Source organism: Megalopta genalis, chromosome 1 (assembly GCF_051020955.1).
Source record: "Megalopta genalis isolate 19385.01 chromosome 1, iyMegGena1_principal, whole genome shotgun sequence".
Lineage (NCBI taxonomy): Eukaryota > Metazoa > Arthropoda > Insecta > Hymenoptera > Halictidae > Megalopta > Megalopta genalis.
The window spans coordinates 42251185-42265069 of record NC_135013.1 but is presented as its reverse complement, the minus strand read 5'-3'; the positions used below and the strand labels follow the sequence as shown (position 1 = coordinate 42265069).

Genomic DNA, 13885 nt, shown 5'->3' with positions numbered 1-13885 from the left:
AATAAAAAAGGTACGTTTCCCAACTTTTTTTATCTAAGACTGTAAAAAAATTGAAATAATGCATTTTATGAGTCTTGGTATAATGTAACAAAATCTTATAAATATATTTCGATAGCACGCCTTGATTTGATCAGTAGCAGCGGCAAGGGTGGAAAGGGGAGTTAGATGGATAGACTAGGCATTTATCCATACAATAAACAGTTGCAGCCTCCTTTCCAGCTATTTCCCCAATCGCATCGCATACTTACCTGTTTCGAAATAATAAATGATACAATTATTAACATTTTAAAATTTATTGCATTTTGTTCAATGAAAACGTATGCTGAGGTGATTTTGAAATATGTGTAACATACTACAATATGTACGCAACCAAATAGAATCAGAAATAATAGACAAATTAATAAAACGGATGCTGAAGTTAAACCAAAAAGTAATTGATAAACGCATTGTATATATCGTCGATAAGAAAATTTAATTTTCTTTTATAAAATTCACATTATTTTTACTATAATATAAAAAAATATAGATATATCTACTTGTTACATTTTAATATCATTAACTTTGAAATACATTGAAGAAATTAGAACAATTTTCTATCGGTTCCTCAAATTTATTTAATTATCTGTGATTGTGCCACTTTTGGAGAGGAGTATATGTAAAGTGTACCAAAAAGTTGCTCTATATGACCTCAGGAATTACCCCTTTCAAGGGCTTGCAACAGTTTTAGGATATTCTGTGTAATTTATTGCATCATTGTTAGTACTTTCGGTATAAAAATAAAATAGAGAAGGACGAAAATATTTTCGATCGAATAGTGCACCAAGATCTTTAACAACACTTTTAGCTGCTCCATAATATACTTATACACTTGGCAGATATTTGATGGGCAGTTTGGTGGGTATCGAAGGCAATTGCTTTGACACCAATTTCCCATTCCTGGTATTCGTCGGTAAAGTGAAGAGGACATGCACACCTGAGATCTGAAATTAAAATGTCCTTAAAAACACTTATATGAATGGTCAATTGTATAATCTATAATGTATTCGTGTCTGTTACCCTATAAGTTAATTTAACAAAATTGAACAGTTTCATTGGAGTTAATTACTTTTAGTTTAAGTAAATTACTTTTTTTGAAAGGAAACTGAATTCCTGTACTGCTAGAAGTCTTTGGTACAAACTCCTTGTTATAAAAATCTTGTAACTTTCCATGTTAAATGCAAGTCTTTGCCGTATTTAATAATACCAATACAATTTAATAGTATAAACTCTGAACGCAATTAAAAAGTTTTTAAAATTAAAAATGAAATTGGAAAAAAATTTTTTTTTTTATATTGGTATTATCAAAAAAAACGATAGTTTGCTGAGTTAGTTCAATCAAGGAAATAACAGTGCTGTAAACAATCATTTTGAGGTGGTCTTAATAAAAGTCTGTGGTGGCTACCTCCAGACCTGCCAGCAGAGGGCTCCTCTTCCCGCTAGTAGCCGATCCGTTCCGATCCCTATATACATATACACCGAGACTTCGTCCTACCCTTACGTCTAAGGCAAGGGCCCGCTAGGATAGCCTTACTGATGAGTCCTCTAGCGGGCCCCGGACGAAACGTTTCCCCACTCCTTTTCCACGACACACTAAAACCGCCGCCAAAAGTCCTATAACCGCGTTAATGTTTAATAAACATAAAAGAAGTTATGCTAAGTTATGACTGAAATGATTAACTAACTATCTCTATACAGGGTATCACAAAATTATTGTGCAAGCGGAAAATGAGGGGTTCCTGAGAGGTCATTTAAAGTAACATTTTCTTTAGCGAAAATGCAATCCGCAGCTTCGTTTACGAATTATTAACGAAAAATAATGACCATTGAGATGCGAGCTCGGCTGGCGCAAGACGGTCGAACCAACGATCGGACGAAACCCAGTCCACACCCAGCACAGGCACACGCACGCGCGCGCGCGCGCGCGCACACACACACACACACACACACACACACATACACACACACACACACACACACACACACACAGAGAGAGAGAGAGAGAGAGAGAGAGAGAGAGAGAGAGAGAGAGAGAGAGCGAGAGTGGGAGAGAGATGGGGGGGGAGGGGTGGAACTCAGCTGTACTCGTCACGATACTAACATCAGCACAGTTCCGAAATGTTTCTGGCCTCCCACAACCACTGGCTTCGGTTCCAGTGTCACAAGTACCCCACATGTTACCTGATAATAATTTTACAGTGCTCATTTTAAGTCAGATAATATTCCTGACCTCATTTATATCGTGATTCACAGTTCACTCGATGCAAATAATAATATCACATAATATCACATATTTATACTTGAGTATGCACATTAATGCAACGATACAAACCTGTGTAGTAATTCCATTGAATAACGCATTAAGAACAAGTAACATACGATGGCAAAGTCACCCTGTACTGAAATATAGCTTTTTTCTCAGTGTCTATTGGAATTTCAAATCCCACATCACGAGTACCGGTAACGTACAGTGGGTACCTAAAAGTTTTATTCTGTTACATTACGTTACATTTGTAATTAGTAGCCTGTAGATTATTATGCAAATTTTGATTTTCGTGGATTATTTTATAAAATCCTGGGCACAGGAAAGATTTATTTGATTGTGTCGAATATTCCTTCCATTGAGATTAAATTATCTAAATTCTATTAGAGAAATTGTTAAGGATGAAGAAGTAGTTGTCAACGAAATTGCAGCGTAGGAGTTGAGGTTCTAATACCTCTAAATTCATATTCATATTCGAAATTTCATTTCACAAAATTAGTACAGTAATGATAGAAAACGAAAGAAATTCAAATTACCTGACGAACTATGTAGTGTCTAACTATAGTTTCTTTTGCGTATTCACTGCCGGCTTCGTGTAGTCTTGGATTTTTGAAGTGGTATGGATCACCGCACACACACATACTCCGCATTGTTTATTATTCCGGACCCGTTGCACTAAGGAATAATTTTTATATAGGAAGTTGTAATTATAACTATTACTATTGCTACCTCTATTATTTTGGAAAACACCTCATCAATATTTGTCAAGGGACCTTGTCCTGAGCAACTTTGAAAAATTCGACATTCTTACCAATTACTTTACGAATGAATTATTTTTCGATCATGTTTCTTATTTCAATAAATAGTACTATGGTAAATTGTATAATACAACATTACTAGACTGCGAATCTTCATGCGAAACTAAAATGGACGAAGTTGTAAGAAACATAAGTTAGATGAAAATCTCTTCACTCTTTTAATAATTGCAATAATTTGAAAATAATGTAACAATATCCCTAAGTGATTCTAATGTCTATACGGTTTTGTATTTGGCCTGTTAATTTCACGATGTTAATTTTCAGGCTAATTTGTTGTATATTCCTAATTTTGTTAAGATCAGTAAAACGTATGAATGTGAAGAAAATAATTAATATCGAACAAATTCACTTTAAAATTTTAATTCGATTAAACGATATCGATGATCACATTTTTGTGATTGTTGGTATGCCAGTCAAAGTGTTCAAAGAATATGGAATGTAAACATTTTTATGCTATCACAGACGTAAATATAATATATGCACGTAATGCAAGTGAACTATATCAATCTGTGAGAGTCAAGGATTGATCGCGTAAGGAGTTAATCGTAACAATTGCTGTGATAAAGGATGTAACAGTCTGCTGCACGATCAAATATACAGAGTGTTCTACAAGTACGTGTTACATTAAATTTGCGAGCGCAATTACTCGATTGCAAGGGTGTGTGTATGTGAGAAATTAATTTCCTTTTGGTTAACAGTGATTTCATTCATTAACTTAACTGCACATGCTTGAATCATTGTATACAGTCGAATGTTAAAAGCGCGGTCGCACAAATGGATACGATTGAATGTGAACGTACGTGTTTTAGTAGTTTATGATGGTTAACATAAATTGTCCCCGCGCTTAAGAAATCTTGTTGCAGATATAGCAAGCAGAAGGTTATTTGAATGACAATATAACTAAGAAATGTTCCAGTATGGAACGATGTAAGATGCCCGGAAGCATGTTTATTATAATATTAATATGTGTATAGAATTTTCTGAAGGAAATTATTGCTTCGAAGAATGTCACGAACTAAATGTTAATATACAGGATGTCTCAAAATTATTCACTTTCATTTACGAGTTATTAACAAAAAACATAGACAAATGAGAGGGGAGCACGCCTTTTATTTGTCACTGTTTTTCGATCAATAACTCGTAAACAAAACGGCGGATTGCATTTACTCTAAGAAAAAGTTACTTCAAATGACCTCATGAAGCTCTCATTTCTCGGAAGTACCATAATTTTGGGACAATCTATATTGGGACAGTCGATTTTTACCAGTAGTATTAATACGTTCAAGCAGTGAACGAGCATAGCTCGACACCTATATATACAGGGTGTCCCACAATTATTTTAACAGCCGAAAATGAGGGGTAGCTGAGGTCATTTGAAGTAACTTTTTCCTTTGCGAAAATGCAATCCGCGGCTTTGTTTACGAGTTATTAACGAAAAACACTGGCCAATGAGAGGTGACGGTGCGAGAGAGAGAGTCCGCGAGAGAGTACGCAGCACGAGGCTTTGACAGATGGTCGGGACGGACTCGAGCCACGTTCGAAGTATTGAACAAATCACGAAGCGAGAACTTTCCGGATTTTTTTTTTACTACGTGACAGTGATATTTTGAAGAAAAACGCTGTTCACCTTTACTTTAGAATGTCTGAAGAATATTTACTAATTTTTCGGACCCGAAATAATAAGTAATTTAACCGTGACGGCCGTTTTAATTTTCTAGTGTGCATGACACCTCGTGTGTAACATATGAAATTTTTAAGCAAGGTGTACAGTGAAGATTAACAAAGTACGTAAATGATATTTTACGTTAATGGTATTTTATTTAAATAATTCCGTGTCCGAACATAGTTCAACGAATGATTCGCAAAGCTAATTTAATAAATAATAATCGTGTTAAAGGATGTAAGGGATATGTTTGTTAGAGAAATATGAAGAATATTATCAACAAGAAACTCACCCATTTAGTTGTAAAATCCACTTCATGCACGGAAATGTGTGCAGGAGGATAGTGCATTGACCTCGTACAATGTATGATGAACTGCACAGCTGATCTGTATCCGACGGCGACGAACAGAAGGATATCTCCAGGCAGGCAATTTCAACGTTTACTTTCACTGCATTATCACTAAACACTGATCACTTATCAATAATATTTATGGACCAACTTTCCTGGGTTAATATGTATGGCCCTGAAAAGAGCCGATTGTTTTATGCGACGCGTTCGAAGTTCATATCGTTAAGAACACATACCGCGTTGACGGGATAAACTGCGGAAGACTAGCACGATGGCTGACAATGTTCGCGTTCGATGGAAAACAGTTGAAATTCGCTCGTAGGAGAACGAAACACAGTCGGCCATCGTGCCAGTCTTCTGCAGTTCATCTCGACAACGCGGTACATACGTGTCGTTAACAGTGAGAACTTCGAACGCGTCGCATAAAACAATCGGCTCTTTTCAGGGCCATACATATTAACCCAGGAAAGTTGGTCCATAAATATTATTGATAAGTGATCAGTGTTTAGTGATAATGCAGTGAAAGTAAACGTTGAAATTGCCTGCCTGGAGATATCCTTCTGTTCGTCGCCGTCGGATACAGATCAGCTGTGCAGTTCATCATACATTGTACGAGGTCAATGCACTATCCTCCTGCACACATTTCCGTGCATGAAGTGGATTTTACAACTAAATGGGTGAGTTTCTTGTTGATAATATTCTTCATATTTCTCTAACAAACATATCCCTTACATCCTTTAACACGATTATTATTTATTAAATTAGCTTTGCGAATCATTCGTTGAACTATGTTCGGACACGGAATTATTTAAATAAAATACCATTAACGTAAAATATCATTTACGTACTTTGTTAATCTTCACTGTACACCTTGCTTAAAAATTTCATATGTTACACACGAGGTGTCATGCACACTAGAAAATTAAAACGGCCGTCACGGTTAAATTACTTATTATTTCGGGTCCGAAAAATTAGTAAATATTCTTCAGACATTCTAAAGTAAAGGTGAACAGCGTTTTTCTTCAAAATATCACTGTCACGTAGTAAAAAAAAGATCCGGAAAGTTCTCGCTTCGTGATTTGTTCAATACTTCGAACGTGGCTCGAGTCCGTCCCGACCATCTGTCAAAGCCTCGTGCTGCGTACTCTCTAGCGGACTCTCTCTCTCGCACCGTCACCTCTCATTGGCCAGTGTTTTTCGTTAATAACTCGTAAACAAAGCCGCGGATTGCATTTTCGCAAAGGAAAAAGTTACTTCAAATGACCTCAGCTACCCCTCATTTTCGGCTGTTAAAATAATTGTGGGACACCCTGTATATGTATCTCTGGTTACATAAATCAAGTTGAGGATAGATACCTCCCTCCTCTACGGCATCATAAGCGTCTGTCCATGGTTTCTTTGGAACAGAGGGCTGAACATTCACGGAAAAAAAACATTCTTTATTGATCTAACTCTTCTTCTATTCTTGATTCATTTTTGTGTCACCATTTTTTAAATCTTTTTTTAAGTTAAGTATATTTTGAATTCAAGAAATGTAAGTACTCTTATTTGTTATTTCGCAAACACTACAGGAAAAGAATTCTTTCACTGACTAGAAAATTGTTTGAATTGGATATATTTTTGAAATCCATGCATGTTGTAAATTTATAAAAATCTGTAGTCTAGTGTTTACGTATAAAATATGAAGAAAAAGTTCCACTACAAGAAAAATACATAGATACGTACACAAAGGTTGAGTCTTACTCAACTATCATAGTGTATTCAAATCAATATTTCTATAGTTAGTTGACTAAAGTTCAAACTTTCGAATTTTCCATTTAGCTGGAAAAATTACATGTTCTACAGAATTTATGTGATTGATCTACAATTACATTAATATAACGTAAGCTTTGCGTTGAAGGTATAAGTTGTCCAGGAACCCCCAAAATGCTGTATGCCCTTGAAAGGAGTGATTCTTGAGGTGATTTGAAGTAATTCTGAAATGAAATGAAAACGTTATGTTCAAAGTGATCGAATATTAAGTTTAAGTTAAACAGTTCTTAAGTTCAATGTATAAAAACAACATATGCTTAGTTATAAAAGCTCAATGTAGATTATGGGTTCCGTACCCGCATGGCAAAGGAAATAAAAATGAGAGTTACCACGACGTTAAAGAAATACAATATATAGGGTAGGCCGGAATTTGTAGTACAACCGAGCAGAGGGTGATTCTGTATGAAAAAATCAAAAGCATAATATTCTTTATCCGGTGCTCCGTTTTCAAGAAAATCGACTTAAAGTTTGTTCATCTGTGTAAAAGATTTAGATGTCGTTTATTCTCCTACCGCAGTTGCCTTCGTCCGAGATAATATTTCCAAATATTTGTTATTGCGAACTATATATACAGTGAACGGAGTGTTTCCATCATTGTCAATTCGCTTTCCTTAATTAATCTCAAAATGGTACCGAACATAAATTCGTTGTTGGTTGGAAATAATGTGTAGCGGCACACGATTGTTGACCGTGTAATTAACCATTTGCACTGTCCGTTTATAGATGTCTTGATGTTTCCTTAGCCCGGAAATGACTTTATTCTTTCACTACTTTCACGTGCTGAGCAGACTTCACTTATGAAAATATTATCAGCCATCGTCGTATCGTCGAACCACTAATAACCACCATTTTTCATTTTTCTCAACAGTTTTTATTTCAATAATATAAGAAGATCTCTGATCCATACAGTGTCGCTTTTCGAAATAGATTCTTTTGACTCAGCGTTTCACTTTTCCCTACATACTACCTTAACCTAACATAAAAGTGCGAGGATTATTCTTTGTTCCTGAGTCAGTGAGCGGATGACCTCACGGGGTATAGGTCGCTCTTTGCCCTGTCGAATCATCTATTTTTCTGTATTCCTGGGACAGAGGCACTATGAAATAATAAATTTTGGTCAGTCTGCTATTTTTCTGACTCAGGAGACTAGAGGATAATGTCGGAGGAAAAGGTCCACACTGGGAATTTATACAGATACAGTAATTTCTCTTTAATTCGCGCTCAGATTGCGCACAATAATGGACAATTTGGGAAGAGGAGAAACGATTATTCGAGGTTTGCGGCTTATTTTTATAGTTAGCGATTGTCAACAATTAAAAAAACGGGACGCAAGGCTCGAATAATCGTATCTTCTCGTCCTAAATTGTCCATTTTTGTGTGCAATCTAAGCGCGAATTGTACTGTAAAAATTAGCAGATAACCCTCTATCAGAGATCATAATTCCGAGAGACAGGCAGCGATTTTGCAGTGTATTTTCTATTGTAAGTGAATTCATAGTCCAGTTCTTGGTACTTTTATTCGGATGTTAGTCCTTTCAAATTATGAGAAATCAACAAAAAACACGGTGGTTTTATTATTGCAGCATATCTTTGTAACGTTCTGGACATGTATTTGAAAATGTTTAATTAATGTTGAAAGGCAGCAAGGTGCATTTGTTGCACCAAATTTCTGGAACTTCTTCGAATTTTTTATTTTTATTTTTAATAATCTTATTTATTTCCATTTATTCTCAAAGAGCGCATGTCCTCGGAAAATAAACTGAATCATTTCAAATAGGAATAAAAAAGAAGCATTTCAGCAATGAACAAATTTATTTGGTTTCTTTGCATAATACACAATAATCTATAATTAGTCGGTCACAAAATTATTTTCTTCTTAAACAGAAATGCTTTGAGAGTTAACTCACATCGTCTTTTGTATCCTCTAGTGCCTGTCAACAAACAATAATAATACGAAATAAAATAATATTTAATAGAATTCACGCTTTAATCTTATCTTCCCTAACATTTTATATTAATTTTAAGACAGCAAAGGATTGCATAGAATAATTCGGTTAATTCTATAAAATTATTCATTATATTTTTTGCATGTATAAATTCTTGTAGATTGTTAGATTATCCGAGAAGTTTTATATCAACTATTAGAGTGGTTCATATTCCTGGCTCCGTTACATTTCTACAAATATTGAAAATAATCTGTTGATTCCCATTTAAAAGAGCTTTTAAGTTCGTACATGGTGTCTCAAAAATGTCTCGAAATCCGGAAATGGGGGGTTCCTGAGGTCATTTGAAGTAACTTCTTCTTTAATGAAAATGTAATCCGCGGCTTTGTTTACGACTTATTAATGCAAAACAATGACCAATGAGAGGCGAGATCAGCTTACGCGAAATGGCCGAACCAATGAGCGAAACTGGACTTCATGCGCTCGTTGACTGGGCCGTCACGTGCCAGCCGAGCTCGCTTCTCGTTGATCACTGTTTATTGCCAATAACTCGTAAACAATGCCGCGGATTGTATTTTCGCTACGGAAAAAGTTACTTTGAATGTCCTAATCCTAGGATCCTAATATCCTTAATTTCCAGATTGCGAGACATTTTTGGAACACTCTGTATAACCCTACTATGCAAACTGATATTCATTCGAATCCATTCTAAGGAATGGGAGTTAGAAGAAAATGTACATTCATCTATCAATAATTTTAGTGTGTTGAGAACAATGTAATGAAAATAATAAATCCTTTTAAACTCTTCACACTTTCCTTTCCATCTATACTCTTTTCCAAAAACATTTTCCATAACATTAGCAATCTATTTAAAGCAATCCAATGCAAGTATTCCAAAAGCACCTAGAAAAGATTTATCATACTTATATCAAGCAGGTTCTACGTAAACGGCGAGAGTAGAAATCTGAGCCATCGTTGAACCATGCCGAAGACACTTTGCAATACTGGTTTAAGGAGATCGTCATTTGCCGTCTGGACTGAATCCATAACAAGATCTCGCTCCTGCCTCATAAAAGATTCAAGATCCCTCTTTCCGAAATGAGGAACTACAAGACCAACGAGATCCTCTGCTCTGTTCACGCCTTCACTGACCAATCCGCCGCCTATGGGGAACAGTGAGGCGATGTCTCTTTTTCCAACCTTGGGAACGAATTGACCTATGAAGTCTTCGATTAGGTTCACCCAGTGGCTAATGATATCGCCGCCCACTGGGAACAGTTTGCCAACGTCTCTCTTTCCAAACTTGGGAATGTATTGACCTATGAGATCTTCGATAAGGTTCACCCAGTGGCTAATGATATCGCCGCCTACGGGGAACAGCTTGCCAACGTCTCTCTTTTCAAGCTGGGAAATTACTTCTTCCACGAATTGTTCCGTTGTAAGATCTCTCTTTCTGAAGTGAGGATTGAAGTCCTCTGGAAGCTCTGGAAACAAATTCTGAGCGTCTGAATGTGAAACATTTCCGTTGAGCTCCTCGTCTGGCTATAAACCGAATCGGACTCCTCAGGAGACCGTTCATATTCTGTAGAGCAGTGATAATGTTTGAATTTAGTTTATCTATACCGTTTGCAGCCGGTCGTAGCACCGCACAGTCCACGGACAATACGAATACGGAGACGGCCACGTACAGCAGGAACTTCATCTTCGCTTTGTTGATGGGCGAAACTGAAAGTGTTGAAATCAGCTAGCCGGTCAGCTTATATAGTGCAGGCTGAGTGTATATTGCATAGATGCCAGCTGCAGGATCAATGTTTCACACGTTATTTATTGTGTTTTGGCAATTGGTGGCTATTAATTGCTGTTGCAACGAATGTGTTTGCTTTGAGGCACGTGGGTGTTAAATGTATTGTATTGCGCCGCTGATCGCCTGTTCTGAGACAACTTTTGTTCAAGGTTAATGTCGCTGGAGTTGTCGAGTTTTTGTTTCGCATGTTGCGAAAGTGGTATTTTAAATAATTCAATGTCTATGTTATAATGATTATTCACGAGTCGTTATTTAACCCCCTGAATGATATTATCAAAAGCATCTATTATGGAACGCTTTTCAGCAGGTTTAAGATTATCATCGCTTTTATTACAACATAAAAGTGTTATTGTTGAATATTTATATTACTGCACTATAGATTTTTTTTTCTAGATAACGTAATGAACTTTGAAATATTGATATTTAATATGAATAAAAAATAGTACAGTGCGAGCATGTACCTATTATGGTACACCGTTTTCGCACCATGTCCCCGTGTTTCATAAATCGAGATAATGAAAAAATCGATGTACAGGTGAACCTCCTACAATGCGGTTGGAAAATTACGAAAATTTTTCTACAACGCGGTTTAGGAAATGTGGAAATTTTCCTACAATGTCAAAATTCTATAAGATGCATATGCAGTAGTTCATGAAAGTATTCGAACACCTTTTAAAAAGCAATAACTTCTTTATAACTGAACTAAATGACAATTTTGTTTTTTAGATGATAATGGGACTAATCCACGAGTCAATAACTGAAATGCCTTTTCTTATATGCATGCTAAAAATTTTATCGAAATTGATCGATGTTGTTATAAGTTATAAATAATTAAAGATCGCTAAAATCCTAGTTTTGTTCCTATTTTTGACACTTTTGACCAAAAATTATAAGAAATCTGCAGTTTTTGAAATCTTTCAACGCCTGTACCTTGACTCTGAGTTAACCGATTTCGATAAAATTTTCAGCATACACATGAGTTACCGAGATCGAAAGGCAGTTTCTAAATGCTTATTATAAGCTCAGATAAAACAGTTATACAACGAGACTTTTTTACTTTTTTTGTCATTCCAAGTAAGAACTAAATTAAGAAAATGCTTTTCAGTTATTGTCTCGTGGATTAGTCCCTCTATCATCTAAAAAAAATTCAAGTCATTTAGTGCAGTTTGAAAAAAGTTATTGCGTTTTAAAAGGTGTTCGAATACTTCCTTGAGCTACTGTACGTGTTCACAAATTTGTATTTATAGTTCCTTTTCGTTTATACCGTATGTTCATTGTCAAATAGATTTGGTGGCAATAATAACCGAAACATTACCGATTGAAAAGACTTCTAAAGATCTGTTCAGTGTAGAAATCAAAAACTTCACTCTGAAAAGCATAAAAAAATGTTTGGACATGGCGAAACAGTTGAAATAATACTTTATAATGAACGATCCTCTGTCGAAGAGAGCGGATGTAATTAAAAGAAATCTACAAAATTGCTTATCTGCCTATCAAGAAGTTTACACAGATTTGCAAAGCAAGATCGAACAATCTCTTATGACAGATTTTTAAAACCTAAAACCACCGGAAATCCAGTCGAATTTGTCTATGAATTAAGCTCAGATTTAAAAATAAGACCCGTCAAACGTTCTTGACCAGTTATATTATAATAAGTGACAATGATGAATAAATTTGTTAGCATAACATTATATTTCTTTTTGATTTTTAATTTTAATTTTGGTTATGAAACTTGAAATCGTGATCTTTTTAGTTTTTATATGATGTTGAATTTTATTTAAGTTTGTTATGAAATATTTTTATGTGTGCATATATAGTTATATAATATAGATATAATTATATAATATAGAAAAGAGGAACATAATAAGGAACAGTATGTTCTTGTTTATAGTGTGGTTTTGGTTTCATTTATCATTCGTGTTATTATGAAACGTGGCTCTTACTAGTCTCATGCGCAGTTTTAATGCTGTCTTACTATTGTTTTAATATTGCCTTAAGGCAATTAATATTACATTAATGTTGCCATATTATTGGTGTCTAGTCTGGATTAAGTCTGGGTTAGATCTGGGTTAGGTCTGGGTTTAGCCTGAATTATATCTGGTAAGAGTTTCTTTGTGGACCTGGAATTATGGAATGAAGGTAAAACGTAAACATTTCATTTTATTTCAGTAAAATTACTCAAAACTAAAAAGCGTTTCTGTTGAAACGAAGCCGTTTTTCAGAATATTTTCGAAGCTATTCATTTGTTAAAATAAAAATTTTGACGCATTATACCTTACACGATTATTTGCAAGGTAGGAAACGATATTTCAGAAATGCTATTTCGTTAATTGTTCTTAAAGTATCAAAGCAAAGTCTTTTCAGACAATTAAAAATCTGAATTAGCAGGATACGTTTATCTTAATTTTGAAAGTATGGGGAAAAAAACGTTCATTTTATTTAAAAAAATTTATTATTTTCACTATTCACGTTGAAATTATTCTGTTTAATATTTCAGGTGACATAGCTCGAACAGACGTAGTTTCTAGTTACAGGCAATGTAGAACAACGCTAATTGTAAGTAATTATCACAGATAAAAGATTGTAAAATTTATCTATTTCTTTTAGAATAGAATAACAAAGTTAAGTACCTTCACGTCTGTTCGTAGAAGAACTATATTTCTAAAACACAAGAGTTTTCATAGCAATAATTCTTTAATATAAATGAGCGACACAATCTTAGTATGAAAACAGTTTGTCATGGTCCATTAATTTGCTCTTTATACCATAGCAGATGCATATTTTGCAGAATCGTTTACATTGCTTATAATACACCAGTTGCGAAATACATGTAAAGTATTGCATTATAGAAAAACAGAGTATCATTCTCGTTCAGGCGGCATTGGCGATGCAAAAATAGAAAATGTACTTTCGAAAATCTTTTTCACACACTTTTGTTCACAATTCCAGTTTTTGATAAAAGACGAACACAGCAATTATAGCGTTTCCAGCTGCCTCTTAGATCTCCTTGTGGAAACTGAAAAATTAATAGTAACTTTGAGTTGAATTTAAAGGAAAATTATCGTTTTTATCAAATGTAGCAATCAAGTGACTGAACCATGAGTATCCGAATTAAGAGACAAACTTCTATGGATAAATGGTTCTTCGGATAATCGGTCCGACAGAACAAATGCTTTCCAAATATGGAGACTTAGTACG

General features: G+C 35.0%; 1 protein-coding gene and 1 pseudogene across 1 annotated transcript; both read right to left on the bottom strand.

Moving 5' to 3' along the window:
- Positions 1 to 130: 130 nt before the first annotated feature.
- Positions 131 to 2940, bottom strand: LOC143260464 (uncharacterized; annotated as a pseudogene).
- A 5793-nt stretch (positions 2941 to 8733) lies between these two features.
- LOC117222103 (uncharacterized) lies at positions 8734 to 10595 on the bottom strand. The gene is made up of 3 exons (XM_033473648.2): positions 10507 to 10595; positions 9807 to 10367; positions 8734 to 8871 (listed from the first exon to the last, which is right to left on the bottom strand). The coding sequence occupies exons 1-2, from the start codon at positions 10583 to 10585 to the stop codon at positions 9823 to 9825; spliced, it is 624 nt and encodes a 207-aa protein (XP_033329539.2). The 5' UTR covers positions 10586 to 10595; the 3' UTR covers positions 8734 to 8871; positions 9807 to 9822.
- Between the last annotated feature and the right edge of the window lie 3290 nt (positions 10596 to 13885).

Excerpts from the sequence above, each read along its gene's own strand:
- LOC117222103 (XM_033473648.2), bottom strand. The coding sequence starts at position 10,585 with ATGAAGTTCCTGCTGTACGTGGCCGTCTCCGTATTCGTATTGTCCGTG. Across the intron at positions 10,368-10,506 it reads GCTACGACCGGCTGCAAACG|AGCTTCCAGAGGACTTCAAT; the intron begins GTATAGATAAAC and ends ATTTGTTTCCAG.